Source organism: Mercenaria mercenaria, chromosome 15 (assembly GCF_021730395.1).
Source record: "Mercenaria mercenaria strain notata chromosome 15, MADL_Memer_1, whole genome shotgun sequence".
Classification (NCBI taxonomy): Eukaryota; Metazoa; Mollusca; class Bivalvia; order Venerida; family Veneridae; genus Mercenaria; species Mercenaria mercenaria.
In genome coordinates, this window is record NC_069375.1 from 5,927,426 (window position 1) to 5,949,384 (window position 21,959).

At 34.3% G+C, this 21,959-nt stretch overlaps 1 protein-coding gene across 1 annotated transcript in view; it reads right to left on the bottom strand.

Moving 5' to 3' along the window:
* Window positions 1–6,663: 6,663 nt before the first annotated feature.
* Window positions 6,664–21,959, bottom strand: part of LOC128549190 (uncharacterized) — a 30,661-nt gene continuing 15,365 nt past the window's right edge. Inside the window, exon 8 of the mRNA XM_053525712.1 lies at window positions 6,664–6,963. Coding sequence (XP_053381687.1) covers window positions 6,664–6,963 — 300 coding nt within the window. The remainder of the gene's footprint in view (window positions 6,964–21,959) is intronic.

The window sequence follows — 21,959 nt, forward strand, 5'->3', positions numbered from 1 at the left end:
CGGAGTAAGCAAGCAGTTTGTGAGAACAATTCACGCAAGCTATTCACAAATGAAAAGCTGTGTCCTTGTTAATGGCATAACATCCGAAAGCTTCCCTGTCCTGCAAGGGGTAAGACAGGGTGGGGTCCTGTCCACTTGGCTCTACCTATTGTACATAAACGAATTACTTATCAAGCTGCAGCAAAGTAATAACGGGTGTGTGATTGGGCAACTGGCATGCGGCAACCCTATCCTTGCTGATGACCTCACATTAGTCTGCCCCAACATGACGTCACTCAACTCAAGTGCCTCAATAGTCAGATATTATGCCTCGCTCTGGAGGTACCAGTTTAACGACGCGAAATCTAAGCTTGTTGTCTTTGGGGACTTACAATCATCACAATATTCCATGACCTTTGGGTCGTCCAGTATAGATTCCTGTTGTAGCACGAAGCATGTAGGTATAGAACTTCATAAATCTTTCCGCAGCTCAAGTGCTATCAACGCACGTTGTAGAAAAGCCAAATCATCTCTTTTCTCCGTCCTGTTGATTGAATCCGTCCCTGGAGATGTCAACCCTTTAGTTCTAGCTAGCTTAGTCGAAAAGGTTGCAATCCCGGTTGCACTGTTTGGTTGCGAACTATGGCACAACACAACCCAGAAAGATATGCTATTACTTGAGCGATTCCTGAGATTAGCAGCTAAATCCATCCAAAAACTGCCCACAAGGACACGTACCGATATGGTCCTTCCTCTCTTAGGATGGCGGCCCTTTGAATCACTCGTAGACAAAAGAAAACTCTGTTTCTTACAAAAGCTATGCATAATGCCAAATGAATGCTTAACCAAGCAAATATTTGACCTACGTTTAAACTATTTCATGTTGAAAGGGGCTAAAAATCAATTAGGTTTCATTCCTGATATTTGCAGAATATTAGCCAAGTACGGCTTATTTAATTATCTAAAGGAATATATCCAAAGTCCATCTTCCCATCCAAATGGGCATGGAAATCCATTGTCGCAAGCAGTGTAAACTCCTACTATGATATACATTGGGAAGACAGAATAAATTCAGACCCTGAGTTTGACAGGTTCAAATCTTTTCATCTTGCATGTACCCCGTCCAAGTTGTACGTACTAGCAAATACCAAATCACTCATACGTCACGTCCTCAATGTCGTCAGGCTCCTTACAGCGGGTGGTATACACAGCGAAGCCATCTGTCAAGTATGCAGATCGCGTGTCACTGATATCAATAGACACATGATTTCGGAATGCATTGGTTTTCATGAAATCAGAAAATCATTCCTTGTCACAGTACTTGAAAATTTTGGGTACACAGTATTCCAGTATCTGTGCTATGATAATTCAGAACATTTTCTGCGCTGCCTGATAGACCCGGATATATTGACAGTACTAGGTTCAGAGGCTAGCAAGTCCCAGGACTATATGAACTTAACATATATGTTCATTGGTTCTGTGCAAAGCGCTTATAAGTTATCTGCTAATTCTTAATAGTTTAACTGTACTTGTAATCAATTCCCAGGCCCTTCCTTAAAGTGATCTTGATTTTTCGTTTCGGCAAGATTTCTAACAATAAGGAATGGTTGATTATATATAGCGCATACTAATTTGATGAATCACTCAAGTGATTAAATTTAACATGGCGACAAAATTCTGCTTGCATTACTTGAAGTCTTAACATATATTGATATGTATTAACATATACTGATATGTGTATATGTATGTGTACGTATAAGTATACTAGTTTTGACCAATATATAGATGAAACGCGTGATTTTAAATATGTATCATAAAACTTTTTGTACATGAAATTTATTTATAATATTATTTGAACCTGTGAATTCTATATATATTACTATAAAATCACAATTCCTTGATACCTCTTGCATTAACTTTTGACAAGGGGATTAAATATAAATGTTACCATTATCCCTATAACTATTTTATCTACTTTTTCCAGGCGGTGTTGAATAATATTAAATGTATGTTATTGTTGTGTATTGCTACCTGATATTTGTACTTCTCCGCTTTTTCATGTTTATACTAAAGTCTTGTATTATATGTTGCATACTTTTCTGAAACTTACATAATGTTTGTTTCATGTACACTATTGTAAAATATGTTAAACGTTTTTCAATTTTGAATGCCACGCATTTTATATGTTATTGTCGCTCACTTTATTTGTTTGTTAAAAAATCTCAGCAAATGAGGAAATAAAGAGTATATACAGTCAACAGATATAAAATAAATTACTTTAGTCACATGCTTTATATCTAATTCTTCAATGACACAGTTACAAAACTGAGATTGTTATACCCGAAGTAGTTTTGTAATCTAGCTTGTGAGATATTGCTTATGACGGTTTTTCTGTTGGTAACAGTTACTATTGGTAACGGTACTGTCTTGCGACGCTTACCAGAAATATTACTGGCCCGTTCATAGTTCGGGATCATTTTATATTTTGGTAACTTTTTATGAAATATCAAGCCAGCTTGAAATATATTCGTATGAATTTAAAAGAAGGTAACTTTTACCCGCCCCCCCCCCTCCACCCCCAACACACACAAGTGGTGTGAAACCACCAAAATTTAGTATAGAAGAATATAACTGACAGCAATATAACCTACAGTGAATAAATTTTCTCCAGGATATTGGATCGGGCTGATAGACAAGGAAAGGAATGGCACATATGTCTGGATGTCATTCACATTTTGGAGTCCTGGAGAACCTAGCTATAACTATGATCACGAAGTCTGTGCTTTGTACTATGGAAAAGACCACAGCTACATGTGGAACAACTATAATTGTTCAGTTGAATATCACTACATTTGCGAACGTACATTTCCCGAGTTCTGAAAACAATCTTGTTTGAAGTTCAATGTTTGTTTTAAGTCATTGTCCCACCACATTTTCAAACATTGTTACATTTTGCCGTAGTGTCGAACTCGTCGTCTTATTCTTATACTGAGTGGTGTATTTTTACCATTTTTAGAGAAAAAAACACATCAAAGCCTCAACATCAATCATTTCGGCTTTGAAATATAAAAACAAAACAGGCTGAAGTGGTTCATAAATTTTTCTAGATATTTTAAGGCATTTTGACTGAATAGTTTAAAGGCAATTTTTTTTTTTAATTTGGTGATAACCCAAAGATAAAAAGTTGTTTTCACAATTAAAATGTGTTTGGATATAGCTTACAATATCATTAAAAGTAACTTTTAGTTTTCAGTTTTGCAACTGTTTTAACTGTTTATGTTCACACATGTTTAGTTTTTCAGAATAACTGGATAAATGTTTAAACCAGAAAACTGTTTACTGTCTGATAGCACCTTTAAAAGACTAGTCATGTTCAAATGCAATCAAAAGGTATAGGTTACTGTGACTAAGACACGTTTGACATGGTTTGTAAAATGGATCTGAACTAAATTCATATTTTGAACTGTATGTTGTGTATCAAGATATTACTTTTCTTCCCTATTCATTAATTTCAATAAAAAGTTCTACATATTTGAGTTTTACATTTTTTCTAGCTTTCAAGTAATCTGAGTAATCACAAAGTAATTGTAATGTAATAGATAGTATTTATAAACAGGAGTAATCATAATTATATAATTGATTACATTTGAAAAGGCAATGTAATTGTAAATAATCGATTACATTTCTATGTTATCATGCCCAGGTCTGCCATCATCTAATTGTTTGAAAGTTCGTGGCTTTTAAACACTCTTTCTACTGAAAATGTTTCCCTTGTTGTGTCAAAAAGTAAACAAAAAACATTTTGAACTACAGAAAATTTTCAGATAAAAAGAAGGAACTGTATCTTTATTGGATATAAACAAGGATAAATATCCAACAGGGAATGCTACGTTCTAAATACACAGCCTCCCCAAATCCCAACAACCAGCACGCGGACGTGTACACGACTAACAGAAATACATACACACATACACACACACGTGCGGGCACACACACATACACACACACGCGCGGGCACACACACATACACACACACGCGCGAGCATACAAAGCAAACACACAAAACGAACGAATAAAGGAACACAGCTTTGGAACGATCAGTGGCAAAAACACAACCGGGGAGCTTAAACCGGTTTCTGGTGCGCACCTAGCCTCATCCTTACCCCTATTGTGTTCCAAAGGACGGGACAGTATAAATAAAAGTATTCCCCGCCAGGTGAATCCCTAATACACAGAATGGATGTAAAACAGAGAAATGCTCTTATATATTTATATAAAAAAGAAAACCTTATGAACCAAAAATGACTTTGCAGAAGACACAGCAAAAGAGGAAAGCGTAGCGCCCAACACTAAACATGTATTTGCAGAAACACAAGTGCTTATGCGCGAAAATGGATAAGGATGGATTAAAGTGAACATTCGTCTATGGTATAGGTAATACAACACTTATTTCTGATTTGACCTAATATGTGACTTCAATGACAGGATCGTGCATGAGTGAGCCCCGTTCTTTCTTAATTCTGCTGTTGTGTTTTGGGTCTGGTTAATGCATAAGTATTTACATGGAAATGAAGATTTTGAATTGAATTAATTTGACTGATGACTGATTTGGATGTATATGAGCATTATAAAACACAATATATACATACAGGGGTGCTGAAATTACTACTAATTTATTTAGTACAAATTTGATCAGCCGCTATTTTGATCTTGCATAGGTTTTTGACCCTAATGTTAGTTTGTCTTGAGTTTAACAATAAATACTTCACCAGCACTAATCTGTTCTCTGCTAGTAATAAGGCGTAGTGGACAAATTAAAAATCAGTCTCCAAGGACAACATATTCTCACCCGGAGATCAATCTAAGACTCTTCGATCCATAAATTTGCGTTATTCTAATTGATACTAAAAGTGGAGATCAAAGAAAATTGTGATATAAAATATTTAAACTGGTTTATAGTTCCAAACGGAAATGGTAAAGACAAAAATAATCTTCAAACAAAGTTACTTCATAGATTATTGAACCCGTAAAAGGAAGCGGGATAGACAAATGGACCAAAATAATTTTCAAAAACTGACTCCAGAAATTCTGTGATATCTTAATTTATCCCATAGCGTATGCCGAACAAGAAGCGCGAAAATTAGTGTTTATACCAGTTTACTATGGAATTCCGTTGCGACATGCTTTTTGCTATTTGCGTTTCGTTATTTGCTTTTTGCGTTTTGCGTTTTCCTTTTTGCCATTTGCTATACGCCTTTGCTCTATTGCGATTTCATTTTTAAAATCTATGACATACTAGTACGCATCAACTAAAAGCTATTTATAAAGACATCTACAAGGGTTTTTGAAATATGAAATCAATGAGATCTTAAACTGGAGCAGTGAACTCAATTGTATTTTATGGAAGTCATGTGTGACATGTCTTTTGCTATCTAGTTTCTATACGCCCATGAAACGGGACGTAAATTGGAACATCGGCGGCGGGCAGCGTCCACTAAAGTTGTCCGCTCTCTAACTTGAGCAATTCCTATCCAATATCCACTAACTTGGTCACAATGTTTAATATACGCATAATGTCTCGGCCAATTTCGATAATCAGCTGGATTGTCCTAGTGACTCTGGAGTTAGAGCTATTGAATTACTAAAAATTGTGCAAACTGACAGTGTCCGCTCCCTAACTTGAGCAGTTGTTATCCAATGTTCTCTAAATTTTGTCACGATATTTATGGACATAATATCTCAGACAAGTTTGATAGCCAGTCGGATACTCAGAGTCACTTTTGAGTTATGGCGATTGAATTACTTAAAATTGCGAAAATTTACATGGCCCACTTAATTACTTTTAAAAGCCTTCACCAAACTTAGTCAGAATGCTTATTGGCAAATTTTTCTTCTTCTTCGTTTGCCCTATACTGTCAGACTAGTAATTCATTTGCATATTACCTTTGCGAAGTTTGATAGCCAGCTAGATAGTCTTTGTCACTCTTGCAAATGCCGGGCTTACTTTTGTGACAGTTTGCCTTTTCGTTGTTGTTTGATTTTGTTAGGAATCTCGGTGCGACATGTTTTTACTATTTGCTTCTTGCATTTTGCTATTTGCTTTTTGTGTTCTGCTCTGTTTCTTTGTGTTTTGCTCTTTGTTTCTTGCGTTGTGCTATTTGCTTCTGTCGTTTTGCTCTTTCTTTCTTTGCGTTTTGCTCTTTCTTTCTTGCGTTTTGCTATTTGCTTCTTGCGTTTTGCCTTTGTGTCTTGCGTTTTGCACTTTGTTTCTTTGTGTTTTGCTCTTTGTTTCTTGCGTTGTGCTATTTGCTTCTGGCGTTTTGCTTTTTGTTTCTTGCGGTTTGCTCTTTGCTTCTTTGTGTTTTGCTCTTTGTTTCGTGCGTTTTGCTCTTTATTTCTTGCGTTTTACTCTTTATGTCTTTGCGTTTTGCACTTTGTTTCTTGCGTTTTGCTCTTTGTTTCTTGCGTTTTGCTCTTTGCTATTTGCATTTTACGTTTGGCTCTTTGTTTCTTTGTGTTTGTTTCTTGCGTTTTGCTATTTGCTTCTTGCGTTTTATTCTTTGTTTCTTTATGTTTTGCTCTTTGTTTCGTTCGTTTTGCTCTTTATTTCTTGCGTTTTGCTCTTTGTGTCTTTGCGTTTTGCACTTTGTTTCGTGGGTTTTGCTCTTTGTTTCTTGCGTTTTGTTATTTGCTTCTTGCGTTCTGCTCTTTGTTTCTTGTGTTTTGCTCTTTGTTTCTAGCCTTTTGCTCTTTGCTATTTGCATTTTGCTGCTCTTTGTTTCTTGAAATTTGCTTCTTGCGTTTTGCTCTTTGTTTCTCGCGTTTTGCTATTTGCTTCTTGCAATTTTCTCTTTGTTTCTTGCGTTTGGCTCTTTGTTTCTTTGTGTTTTGCTCTTTGTTTCTTGCGTTTTGCTCTTTGTGTTTCTTGCGTTTTGCTCTTTGTTTCTTTCGTTTTGCTCTTTGTGTCTTGCATTTTGTTCTTTGCTATTTGCATTTTGCGTTTTGCTCTTTTTTTCTTTGTGTTTTGCTTTATGTTTCTTGCGTTTTGCTCTTTGTTTCTTTGTGCTTTGCTCTTTGTTTCTTGCGTTTTGCTCTTTGTTTCTTGCGTTTTGCTCTTTGTTTCTTTGCGTTTTGCACTTTGTTTCTTGGGTTTTGCTCTTTGTTTGTTGCGTTTTGCTCTTTGCTTTTTGCATTTTGCGTGTATGTTTTTTTTTCTTTTTGTGTTTGCTTACTGTGCTTCCGTCTGACGGATATGCTACATTATTAAAATCGAATACGTCAGTCAGATTGTTTGCGTTTTTATCTTCAAAAGAAAATGCATATACAACTATATTACTATATTTACAATAACGTTTATGTAAAACAGTTTCTAAAGATAAAAAATCGGGCAGATCTTGAATTTCAGGAGCTGGGACTTTATCTTAAACACAACTTTCGAAAACAGCAAAATGCAAAAAGCAAAACACAAACAGCGAAGCAGACAGCAATTAGCAAAAAACATGTCGCACCAGGATTCCATAGTTTATAGGATGATGCCTATCGTCATAATTCCCCGTGTATCTCTCTCGATTGAGTTATGACGTCATCAAAATGGAAGCCTGTAATAGGTCTACCGTCTTTGAAATCAGCAATATGTGTGCTGCGCTTATATGTAATATGATATTCTTGATATTTCACAGCTGATTACCTAAAGGATATAAAAAGATACTCGTCTGAAATTATTTTGTAAACAAGAATGCCAGACTGTCACAATATTCTAATTCAAGGGCCAAAATCCAAGAGTGTCTGGGGTGATCTGGGTGGTTAACAAACATGGCCGAGATATTATGCCCACAAACATTGTCAGCAAGTTTGGTGAAGATCGGATAAAAACTGTTTGACGTAGAGTGCGGACAAAGCTAAATTCGGAGTTTGTCCGAGTACCAAGGGCCATAATCCTAGTGTGCCTGGGGCAATTTGGGTGGTTATCAAACTTGCCCGAGATATTATGCCCACAAACATTGTCAACAAGTTTGGTGAAGATCGAATGAAAACTGTTTGAGCGGACATGCTTTGGACGCCGACCGCCCTCTGTTAAATGCATCTTGTGCACACGATTCTGCTAAATATTCTTTAATCAGCCTCAGCTAATGAATACTCCAAATGGCTAGTTTCAATGAATAATTTACATATGTCAACTTGCATTTGACCGGAAGCTGCCCATTGAAAACATGCATTGTGAATTTAGAGCGTTTGCCAGCCCGAGAGCCGCAGGTAGCTGACAACAAAATTTATTGCTTCAGCAATCTATTACTTTAAATATATGCAACAAGGGTTCAAATAAATTAATGTAAAAGAGAAATACATAATAATTGCACATAGAAATACATTGCGGTTATGTAGCTATTTGAAGTACGGATGCAGACGTTCGGTTCGGTTTCCTACACCTTAAACAGCCTAATGCCTAATTATTTTATATCAAAATGGTACTATATAGCCACAATTTATTCCTTTAATGAAATGGTTATTTTACTTGATATGCAAAAAGAAACTAAATATCGATAATGACCAAATTCGAGGTCCTATGATATATAAAATTCAAGTCAAAGGATACACGGAAATGAAAACTTTGTCAGATTGTTTTTCAGTGGCATTCTATTATTTTCCTTTCAATATTAGGTTAATAAAGACATGATTTTGTTAACATAGGAGACAACTAGAGTGTTTTCTGACACAAAAACCGTTATAAAATATACCAGTGTTCTCTTTAGGTTTAACGTAAGTCAGACTGATTCTGGCGCTTATAAAACATTGTCGTACGGGTGAGCTGAAAATAGACCATACTCATTACATCTTGATATTGTGTATTAAGTTTTTTGTATTCCATTATTCATCATATTAAGCTTTCTCTGATATATGTTTTGAGTTATTGTTTTGGGTCATCTATAGCTTTCCATGTATATGCGTGATGATTCGGATTGGGCGTCTTTTTCCAACTTTTGTAGTCATTTAAACGACGGTACATACTTGGTAGCAGTGAGCGCTATGTCCAACTTTTATAGTTGCCTCGCTGGTGCTATGGTGTCAAGTTTGGAAGCTACCAGTACATTTTTCCGTCTTGATATTACGCGGCCAGGGAGCGAATACATGACCTTCGCGATGTTCTACACTAGGAGCTCATATAGTAAGCGCAGTGTAAGCATTAGAAATATACAACTTAAACAAATCTTAAGCGGGCTAAAATTAAATAACTCCTGCTTTCAAAATGCAGCTGATAAATAGTCCAAATACGTTTTCTTATATGAAATTTTATACAACTAATGCATGCAAGTTCCAAAGAATACTTTACATATGTCAACTTGCAACTGACCAGAAGCTGTCCATTGAAAACGTGCAAAGTTTATCGTTTGAGCAATTAATTGCTTATATACTTTTAAATATATGCAGTAATAGATCAAATAAATTAGTGTATTTTTATATACGTAATAATTGCAGATAGAAAGTCATTGTGATATTAACGTGCAGACGTTCGGTTTCCACGCACCTTAAACAGTCTAATGTATTTATATCAAAATGGTACTATATAACCACAATTTACTCTTTAAATGAAATGGTCATTTTACTTGATATGCAAAAAAAAACCACACACACACACACACACAAACAAACTAAATATTGATAATGACCAAATTGGAGGTCCTATGATACGATCCGGCCAAGTTCATGATGTTATTGTAATTCTTCGTTAAACTGGTGAGTATAAAGACAATTTTAAAAGACACCGTTTTGTAAGTATGCCATAAAATAGCGAGGCTTAAATAAAGGCATTTTCTTTCCTTTTTATAGGAAAATGAGTCTGACAAAACAAATTTGAATTTCGATCTAATTTTAATAGTCTCCACAGATTTGTGATGTCACAACCAAATTCCTGCAATATTTGATGCAATATAACGACAATAAACTCGGCAATTTACCCATGCGGCTGACAAAACAAAAAAAACTGGACAAAATTACTTCGAAATATATGATAGTATATCTTAGGAAATTCAATATTTAGATAGAAAAAGTTTGTTCCATAAAGTTTTAAATTTGCGTGATCGAATATTAATAATTTTAAAAGTAAACTTCAGGTCAAATGACACAGGAAAATGAAAACTTTGTCAGATTGTTATTGACATTCTATTAATTTCCTTTCAGTAACAGGTTTCAATCATACATGCGTTTGTTAACTTAGCAGACAACTAGCGTGTTTTCTGAAAGAGAAACTGATATGGAATCACTTTCAGATCAAACTCACAACCTCATCAAGATCCACTTTTTCCAAATAAATACAAGTAGAATTCAGTAAGAATTTTTCAACACATTTTTTGTTCTCAACGGAAATAGTTTAGACAAGCAGGGAAATATTACCTTTCAAACAAAATAGTCCAGAAATAAAGATTTGCTAAAAGCATTTATTGATTTGTTGGGAAAGAAACTAAAATGTCCGGAAATTATCCCATTAGTTTCTGACTTGAACTCTTTGAAAGTTGATAAATTAATCATCATGTTTTACTAATATTCTCAGTAACAATCCATTTCAAGAGGTTGTGACCAGTTACTTGAATAAGATATTTCTTGAAATATAAGTAATCTTAAGCGGGTAAAAATTAGACAATTTCTGTTTACAAAATGCTATTTGGTATGGTTAATGAAATAGCTTGGTAAATGGTCTAAAATTCGACTTAGCTGAGTTGCCCTTACGAAGTAGCAAGTGCTATCACCAAGCTTTAAATGGTTGATCACATTCTGCCTCCCTTAATGATTTTAACTTAAATGCTATGCGACCGTCTTAAAGAACATCATAAACAAATGACCATAAAAAAATTCATACTCCTAAAAGTCTCTTCCAACAGCAACAGCAAAACGAAATATATTTAGGGTCACGATTCAGATTTAGATTTAGGGTCAGTCTGGTATCCCTAAACGTTTACTGAAAATAAATGCTAACAAAGTTGGCAGTAATCATGAAATAATCGATTACTAAAATAATCATAAATAATTTATAATAATTCACTTTTCAAGTCGTATAAATGCAAGTATTTTTTTCTGACCTTATACTTCTTCGGGTATGAGCCAAGAAGGATGTTTGAATTAAAGATGTATTATTTCATAAACAGAAAATAAGCTGAGAACATTTACCTAAATAAACAGATGACAGAAACAACACAACCACCATCTAAAGTATATGATATATTCTCTCAAGTGTACCCTTACATAAAGATCTTTATGCTATCATTTAGATGTTTTCTAGTTGTTGTTATCTCTGATAATTCCGCAGATGGTGAAGCGAACACCCGACATTGAAATGAAGAATAATTCGTACCAAAATAATATTTCAAGGTTTTCGAAAAATAGCGACTGTACAATGGATTGTGCTTTATCTGCATATTAAGCTGTAAATAAGCAACTTTGGCTCGGAGAGTTTAGAAAACAAGCTACAATTTGCAGTTAAGAAAAGATAAAAAGAACAAGAGAGCAATGAAACCCTGAGGTTCTGGTCCCGAAAATCACTCATCTGACTTTGGCTTTTAGAACTGGCAGTGACAAAGATTGGTGAATATCATGCAGCTCATGAGAACAAGCCACACGTCCTGTTCATTCAGAAAACACGACCCAGCTGATTTGCACTACAAATCATTAAGTTATCATTTACAAAATCTTCCATCAGAGGTAGATTTGTCTATGAGAAACCTCGCGCGCAATATGCTTTCCCGTTAACGTATAAAGTAATTAAGACAATTAGTGATACCGGCATACGGAAAGAACTAGTTTCCCCGTTATTACAGTAATTGACTTATATACTATATATAATGTTGTAAACTGTTTCTCTTATTGTATAAATTGATATAAATGTTCCAGCAGTTCTTGTCTTGATATATAATATCTAATTTGCATCCTGTATTATATGTATGTACAACATGTAACTAAGAGAGTAATATCTTGTTTGCATTTTACGAAAATGCTCAGGGGGAATTTGTATCATAAAGTATTGTATTATGCATGTATTGATTAAACTTGGGTGAGATATGAAAATCATTTCAAAAATAAATACAGTATAAGATATCTATTCATACAAATTTGCAAATTTGTATCTCTTAAGTCAATACCATATAGAAATAACAGTAAGAAGACTATTGTTATTGTAATTTTGATTTCTACAAGATCATGATTTGAGCCGCGCCATGAGAAAACTAACATAGTGCATTTGCCACCAGCATGGATCCAGACCAGCCAGCGCATCCGCGCAGTTTGGTCAAGATCCATGCTGTTCGCTAACGGCCTCTCTAATTGCAATAGGCTTTGAAAGCAAACAGAATGGATCCTGACCAGACTGCGCGGATGGGTAAGGGTTAGGGTTAGGGTGTGCAGGCTGGTCTGGATCCATGCTGGTCGCAAATGCACTATGTTGGTTTTGTCATGGTGCGGCTCATTTACATAAATTAATACCCACATCAATATTTGTATGTATGTTTGCCTGTGGGTTGCCTTGGTAACTTTCATTTCAAACAAGATAGATTCACAAAGTCAATACTCTGATACAAACCAGTCACAGAAATTACCATAATAGCTTTGCTACACGTTCATTGACCAGCGCCTGTTGTATTGCCGTATAACCGCTACTAGTATTATACGGCTAAAACATTGAAAATGCATAATATGTAAAATACTGTATTATTTTACTTAACTGTTTTACATAACAAGAGCTGTCTGTTGATAGCTCGCTCACTTATTCGAAAAATTGATGGAAGTATAGGGTCATAACATTACCAGAGATTTTCAGACAAAAATAGAAACAAGAGGGCCAAGATGGCCCTAGGTCGCTCACCTGAGAAACACACCATAACAGTGTAAACATGCTTGACCTAGTGATTTCATGGAAACAAATATTCTGGAAAATTTCCATTAGGATTGGATCCAAAATATGATCTCTTGAGTTTAAACAAGTATTTTCTTTGATATGACCTAGTGACCTACTTTTTAACTCCAGATGACCCATATTCGAACTCAAACTAGATTTCATCAAGGCAGTTATTCTGACCCAATTTCATGAAGATCAATTGAAAAATACAGCTTCTATCGCAAACACAAGGTTTTTCTTTGATTTGACCTAGTGACCTACTTTTTGACCCAAGATGACATCAAGGCAATCACTCTGTCTTAATTTTATCAAGATCAATTGAAAAATACAGCCTCTATTGCATACACAAGCTTTTTCTTTGATTTGACCTCGTGACTGACCTAGTTTTGACCCCAGATTCGAGTTCAATCTAGATTTCATCAAGACAATCATTCTGACCAAATTTTATGAATATCAATTGAAAAATACAGTTTCTGTCGCATACAAAAGGTTTTTCTTTGATTTGACCTAATGACCTAGTTTTTGATTCTAAATGACCCATATTCAAAATCAACCTAGATTTGATCAAGGCAATCATTCTGACTAAATTTCATGAAGATCAATTGAAAAATACAGCCTCTATCGCACACCGGGTTTTTTTTGATTTGACCAAAAGGGCCTTTTTTTGGCCCCCCAGTAACCCATATTCAAACTCGACCTAAATTTTACAAGGAAATTTTTTTAACCAAATTTCATAAGACATGAAAAATACAGCTTCATCGCAACACAATTTTTTCTTTGATTTGAACTAGTGCCCCTATTTTTGACCCAAAAGCCCATATTCAAATTCGCCCTAATTCATCAAGTTTTTCATTCTACAAAATTTCATAAGATCAGTTAAAAATACAGCTTTCGCATACACGGGTTTTTTTTTTATTTAACCTAGACCTATTTTGACCCCAATGAACTTTTCTTTTGGCCTAATTTTATCAAGTTATCTTTGAAAAAATTTCCATGAAGATCATTTAAAAAATAACCTTATCGTACAAAAGCTAAATGTTGACGGACAACAGACGACGACAACAACGCGACGGACGCCGGACATCGACGATCAAAAAAAACTCACCTGAGCAATGCTCGGTGATTTAAAAAATAGATAAGACAAATAATGTACCTTATTTGTTTCCCTAATGCAATGGTGCCAGGGACGCAATGTTCAAATTTCCCAAAACAAAAATTTAAAACGTTTAGCAAATATAGAATGGTATGCCAAACCTAACAAATTTCTATGTCAAAAAAGGGAATAACTGAGCTAAAGTCCTTGCCGAGTTATGCATCGTAATTATGTAACTATATGGTAAACTGTGGTCAAATTTTTCAAAGCCAATGACAAAAGGTTAGGCAAAATAAGATTTGTATAAAAGATTTAACTGATTTCCGTCCAAAAGGGCCATAATTCGCCAAAATAGTTAACAGAGTTTTTACTCTTCCTACAGATGGAGATCATGACGATAAAAAAGGGGTTCAAAGTCTCAAAGAACATGTAAAATGTTTTACAAAGCGCTGATTGTACGAAAACAAGCTCAAATTTGGGCAACCCAAAAAAGAGTCAAAATTTAAACCAAAATATTGACAGAGTATGTCCCTTTTGCCTACAGAGGGAAAACATGATGATAAGAAAGTTTCAAAGTTTCAAAGCCAACCCAAAATTTTATGACAAAAGGGGGTTTGTAAAAAACTAAACCCAATTTCAAACCCAAAAAAGGGTCTAATTCAGCCAAAATGACAACGGTTATGTATCTTGTAACAGATCAAATGTTATAACAAACAGTGAAAAAAGTTTCAAACCTTTTCAAACATTCACCAAAATAGAACTGTACGAAAAATTTAAAAAAGATTTGTAGAAAAAGGGGCCCAAATTCCCAAAACCCTTGATGGTTATGTACTCTTACCAAAAAATGGACAAGGTGAGGTACACAATTTTTGAAAGCTAAAAAGGGTTTTTTGTCAAAATGTGGAGGGGTACAAAAAACTTAACCCAAAGGCCGCGCCGTTGAGTAGGATGCTCTACATATTCTCGGACAGACGAGCAAAAATAAAAATTTTTACACTCATAAACACTGAGCTATATCATGCAACTAAATTCGTCTGTTTAATTTTTGCCTTCACATTGCACGTTTATTTTGAAGAACATTTGATTGGACAAATATGTTATCTTTTAAACACAGTCATTAACATTATTTTTGTTACAGTTACATGTATTCATCGACAACAACCTTCGATCGTTTACAATGTATATGAAACAAAAATTTTCTATCAAAATAGTTTCAGCTAAAATGCAAGTGTGCTTCTTACACAAAATTTGAACCGAACTGGATCCTTTTTTTGAATTTCCCGGGAAGGGGATAAAAGGCTGGCCGGGCTGGGTGTACCCCAAAAATACCCCCTGGAAAGAAAACTTTAAATTTTGCAATTCTTGTCTAGATATTAATTTTTTCCAAAGCAAAATTTTCCCAGCAATAGTCTTGCATGTAAAATTAAAGACTTTCAACATAGGCAAAAGATGCAAACACTTTTTTTTTGTAATTGTTACGTTCCTACAATGCGTTAAAAATGTTAACCCAATTAGTACAAACATTTTTATATCAAACTCTCAAGTTCATTTTTCCAAAATGATACTGTAAGCTCCATAAGTAAAAAAACACAGCAAGAATCTTTCAAAAAACCAGCATCTATCCCGGAAAAGAGTGTGCGTAGTAAGCTTACGTTAGTTAAAAGGACCCAGGAATTAAAAATTTAAAATTTTTATGAGGGGTTTTGTCAGGTTACCTGCTGGTATGGCGTAACTAAGCTTATGTAGGTTTCATGGTTCCTGGGTAGTGTGCGTAATCTAAGCTTATTTGATTTCCGGGGGTTTTACCTGCGGGTAGTGTGCGTTATCAACTTATGTGTAGTTGACACTGGTTACCTACGGGTTGGTGTTTGCGTATTTAAAGGGTTTAATTATTTGACACGGGTTTGCCCTTTGGGGCAACCATCACACCGTTTTTAGTTTTTAATGAAAATACAGATATGCTAAATTTGGGACATTTCGCATGAAAAAGGCTCAACCAATTGTTTTAAATATTGTAAAACCCTCCGAACTAGTAGATGATGTGCAATTCAGAGCTTCATCCAGGGCAAAAACTAAGACCAGGTCTTTTATCCAAAATTTTAATATTTTAGTTTGGAGCGGGGCGTTCACACTTACAACCTGGGTCGTAGTCCGGGGTCCTCCACGACTAAAGCTACGTTTTTACACCGGGAAAATAGCGGAGAAAATTAATACTCAAAAAAAATATATATATACGTCCCCATTTGCACAACGGAAAAATTAAATGGAGGGTGGGTTTAGCGTTATCACTCTGGTTTGAAATTTGGGTGTACTTAATGTTTCCATGATTCCCATTTTTAACTTCATAAACATTAAGGGAATTTTGCCATCGCGTACAGAATTACCTTCGAGGGAAATAATGTCACGGCCCGTTTTTTACATATTACAATTGTCTTCCCGGGGTGGGGAGAAAGCAATGCGCCAGTACGAGGAAAAAGAATTTTGAACGATAATTCCGAATACAGAATTGTTAACGAATAAAAATGTCACCTGATTTTAACTTTTTTTTTTATTATTAATTTATTGTTTTCCCTTCATGTACATCAACAACAAAATTATAACGTTCCAAATACATATAAAATTTTTCCCAAACAGTTTTAATATCGAATACATATCTGCTTCTAGTTTTTCTTTTTATATATGATGCCTAATATCATTTGTTTAATGACATCGGGAAACTTCTTGAAATTCAATAAATCTCACACCCCCCTCCAAACTAAATTTTTCATACAAAACACCTCCCACGCAAATAAAACAACACTACCAATCCTTTTTAACATATGTGATTCAAGATATGTGTTTTTAAAATAACGTTTTACCCAACTGCCATACCCAAATCTAAAAGTATGTTTAGAGGATTTTTTTTTTTAAATTTAGTTTTTGAGGGGAATCCTTTCCTTTTATGAATATTCATTTATTTTTCATTTTGGGGCCTATTAATTTTCCTTTTCCAAATTTTGCTTCAAGAAATTTTAAGAAATGTTCCAAAATTGGCATAGTTTTATTTTTTTTTTTATAAAAAAATATTTTGCTGTTAAAATAATACCATTTTTAGCTTTATTTGTAAACGGGTTCCCGAAATTTAAAAAAAGCCACTGTCTCATAGGGTTTTTCTAAATGTACGTTATTTGTTGAAAAAAATTTTCTAAAAATCTCTCCAAAAAGTTTGTTTTTGGGCATTCCCAAAAAAAGAGTTCAAGGATTAAGTGCATCTGACAAAAAATCCACAATTTTAATTCGATAAGACCTTGTTTTAGTAGAAGTTTATTTGTCCTTTTATTCTGTGTAAAATTTATACGGGAATTTTTAAATGTACTTTATCTTTGCGTAAAATATTCAAATATTGATTTCCACTTAAAATTTTGTTTTTGAATAATATTCCCCATTTTTTTATTTTATTTTTCAGTCTTTTTTTTTTTATTGTTTTTCACATGGGAATTTATTTCCCCTTTTTGTGTCCGTAAAACCTTTTCAAAATAGCTTTTTTTTTTGGGGAATTTAAAAGGACATTTTTCTATCTTGATTTTTTGTTTTAGTTCTGTGGGTATCTTTTTTTTAAAGACTTATTTGAGGTAGCATGTTCAAAACTATAAAATTTTTTTACGTCTTCATATGTAAGAACGATTTTTTGGGAAATCATAAAATGTTGAGATAAACCACCTTTGTCGAACCATTTTCTTTTGAAAAATGTTTTATCTTTTACTTTTATTTTCCTGTTTCCTTTATTATCCTTTATTTACTTTGTGCATTGGGACAGAATATCGATTTTCCACCGCTGAAATGATACCCTTTTAAAAAAGGATTTGTTTATATTTTTAAAATTTTTCTCTTTCATTTAAATTACATTCAAAAACAATTTGCTCCTTTTTTTCTATTTTTTTTATGAAAAATATTTTATTTTTGTTTTGTTATTATTCCAGTAAATTTTAACCCACGGGCCTTTAATGCTTATTAAACTTGGAAAGATCTATTTTTTATCCTCCATTTCAATAGTTTTTCTTTATTGTTTCCCCTTTTAATTTTATCCGGTTTTCTTATCCCAATGAATTAAAAACATGTTTTTTTCTAATTGTTTGTTTGTTTGGGGGGTTTTTGAAAACAGATAAATAGTAAATCAATTTTGGTAAGAAAAAATTTTTATAACTGTGACTTTTCCCAATCGTCTTTTTCCCTATCCCCATTTTTGAGACAGTTCAAAAAGGTTTCAATTTTTGTTCTAAATTTTTAATTGTGATTTTTTGAACCCGTGTAAAAGGTAATTCCTAGAGATCGCAAATCTGAGCCATCTAAATTTTTTTATTTTACATTTTTAAAATTTTATAAGTTTTGAACCATTTTTTAATACTGACCTTTTTTTCCCATTTAGTTTTGGGCCCGGAAAATTTATTCTAAAATTGTCTAATATCTTTTAACGTTTCAAAAGACTTTTTGATCCATCAGTTAAAAAAGGGGATCGTCACAAATAACACTTTTTTAACTTAAATATCATTGATATTTTTCCTTTTACATATTGTTTTTTTAGAATACATTTGAAAATAATCTAACAAATAAAAAACAAGAAAGGGGGAAAGGGAAACCTTGCGACACCCCTTTCGACTTCAAAAAATTCTGACAATGACCTTTTTTTATATGCAACTTTTTGCTTTTTGTAAAAACTTTTTATCCTTTTTGTTATGTAATTACCAAAATTGAAAAATTTCAATTTTTTTGAAACATGGAATTTTGTTTAAAGGCTGTAAAAGGGCCTTCTCGAAATCAAGGAAAAAAAGACTGCTTCCTGTTCTGAATTTTCCTTTGTTCAAAATTTCAAAAAAACCAATGTTGTCTCCTATGGTCGCCCTTTCATAAAGCCGATTGCTTGGTTATCGATGGAAAAACTTCTTTTTTTATTAGCATTCTTTAGCTTTATTTTATAATCTGTATTCGCGGCAAAAGGGGGTCGGTTTAAATTATTTTATCCTGTTTGGTTTCGGAAAAGCTTTATTATACTTTGTTTTTGCAGCTCTGTTAAAGAGTTAGTTTCAAAGGAAAAATTAACGGTTTTTATATAATGTTTTTTTTAAAATCATTCCAAAATTTTTGTAAAATCGTTTTGTTCCCCCATCAGATCCTGGACTTTATTGTTTTTCATTATCTCAAGGAAATGCTAAATTCATGTTCTGTTAATTCTTCATTTTTTTGTTTTTTTTCTATTTCCTTAGGGTGTTTTTTTTGGGGATCCAAAAAATTAAATTGTGTTGTTTTTTGCTCTTTTTTTTTATAGATTTTGATAAAAAACTTTTTTGCTTTTTAAAAATTTTGCGATCATTTTAAATAGTTCCTTTTACATGTATCTGTTTCATAGTTTTTTCTCATATTTTTGTTTTTCTAATTTGAGAAAAACTTTACTATTTTTGTCATTATAAAACTTGCGAGCTTTTGCCCTCAAAATTTTTTCCTTTATCTTTTTTCTCATTTAATTCTTTTTAAATTCTGTTGTATACTTATCAATTCCTCTGTTAGGTTATCAATATTTTTTTTCATGGAAAATTTTTTTTCTATGCTTGTATTTTAACTGTAATTTTTTTTTCCTTTTTTTTTTTTTTTTTTTTACTTTTAGGTATTTTATAGTTACTTCCCCAATTTTCCCTTATAATTTCCCAAAGAGTTTTTGGGATTTGCCTGTTGTTTAATCTAGCTGTTTCCTTATTACCCTTTTATTTTTTTTGAAGTCATCTTTTAAAAAGAGACGTTTTCCCAGTTTAAAAACCCTTTTCCCCTTTGGGTTGTTTTGTATTTTTTTTTTGATTTTAACGTTACCTGATAGCAGTAAGCCAATGTTTTTCCCAAAAGACATGCGTGTATTTGAACGTTATAGTCCCACCCAAGATTGTTCTCGCGAACAGAATTCCGTTCCCCCCGATAGATCCGTATACCGTAAAAAGTAATTTAAGGCTGCAAAGAATGTTTACACACCCAAAGAAAAAGGCCCTTAAAAATAAATTTCCCTTGAAGGGTGCTGACTGGGGAAATCAAGGTTTCTGCGAATAGATTACTCGATTTCCCCCCCACTCCCCCCCCCTCAAAATTTAGCATCTCCCCTCCCTCCCACCCCAAAAAATGAATGTTTTTGCTCCTTTTTTTTGTTCTCTGTTCCTATTTGCGCTTCATGCAAGGGAAAGTTTTATTTGACTTTACTTTTATAAACTAGACTACACACGGTGATGAATGAAAACCCCCGCAGCACTGACACAGTACATGCAATTTTCCCCCACAAGTTGATAAATGGGGACTGTATGTATATAGACGTAGTATCAGTTAGTAACAAAAAACAAATCCATAACTATGCAGAATATTAACTAAAAGAATGTAACATCAGCAGCACAAATAGGGGTTGGACTGATCACTTGTGTGAATTTATTAAAAATTTTTTAGGGGTTTTGGGAATTAGGGACGCACAAAATTGCTATGCAACTGATGACAATTTTGTTAACAAAAACAAAGTCCCCTAACTCTGCAATTTTTGTCGCTGAAAAAACCTAACATGCCCCCTGCAACATGATCACTTGTTGAAGTTATTAAAAAGTGTCAAGGGGATGAGGAAGATAGGGCGCACAAGATTTTGGGCTAAGTAAAGATAGTAACAAAAAAACAAAGTCCCCTAACCTGCAAATTTTTTTTTGAAAAAAACCTAACAGCCCCATCACAACTACTGTTTTTACGACAAATTGTGTGAAGTTTCATTAAATTGTTCAAGGGGATGGGGGAGTGGGCGCACAAGATTTTGTCATTATAATATAGTAAAAAAAAAACAAAAATCCCCCTTTAAATCTGCAAATTTTTTTTTTTGAAAGAACCTAACATGCCCCTGCCCCCACTGTTGGTACTATACTTGTGTGAAATTTCATTAAATTGTGTCAAGGGGGGTGGGGGAGATGGTGGCACAAATTGGTCTATGTATATATATGTAACAAAAAAACAAAGTCCCAAACTCTGCAAATTTTTTTTTCTAAAAGAACAACGTGCCCCCCCAAAATCCCTTTTTACTGATCACTTGTTGGAGTTTATTAAATTCTGTCAAGGGGGTAAGGACAATGGGCGCACAAGATTGGTTACGGGCAGACGGACAGCGGCCCGACACAAAAGACACAACCCAAACCCGTATACCCCCCCCCCCTTACAACTTTGTTGTCGGGGGGTACAATGACAATTTGTCAGGAGAAGTCACAAAATTCAATCCTAATTAATTCTCTAAACCCCCCGTTTTAAGCAACAAGCACAACTTTGATGCACGCACCCCCAAAACCCTTTTTTTTCGGACCATTTCTTGAGGCATCTCGCCAGTTATTCGAGAGTTTAATTTTCCCTAGATCCTGGTCGGAATGTTTTTGGGGGTAAATGAAAAAAACACATCGGTGTTGGAAAAGGTGAAATATACCTGAAAAACGGAGCCAAGCATCAATTCTTTCCATGGTTTGTGTCAAATTCGAAAGTTTTTCGCCCCCTCCGAGCCCTGGGAAAAATCGCGATGTAACTGAAATGGGGAGAAAAAAACCAGATAAATCTTTTGATGAAACCGTAAAAAACCGTGCCAAAGTCTCTGGGGGAAACTGGGAAACCATATCATCTGTCGATGAGAAATTGCATTTCCACCTGATCGTAACAGAAATTTCACTCACCATTTTGAAACTTAGTTTAAAAAACCCAAAAAAGGCGGCGCATGGGTTTTTGGGGATGGTTTTCACTTGCTTTGGACAAAAACAAAGCCGGCCAATATAATCACCTTTTAGTGGTGATATTGATGTGCAGGGTTTGGAAAACATGGGCATCAAAGTTTGTCCAAACCCCCCTTTTTTACAAAAAGGGTATTGGGAAAAACAAGAAACACAACGGACCATTCATCTGTGTTTAAGAGAGAGAGAGAGAGAGAGAGAGAGAGAGAAAGAGAGAGAAAGAGAAGGAGGAGAGGCTTTACGACTTTAAAAACTG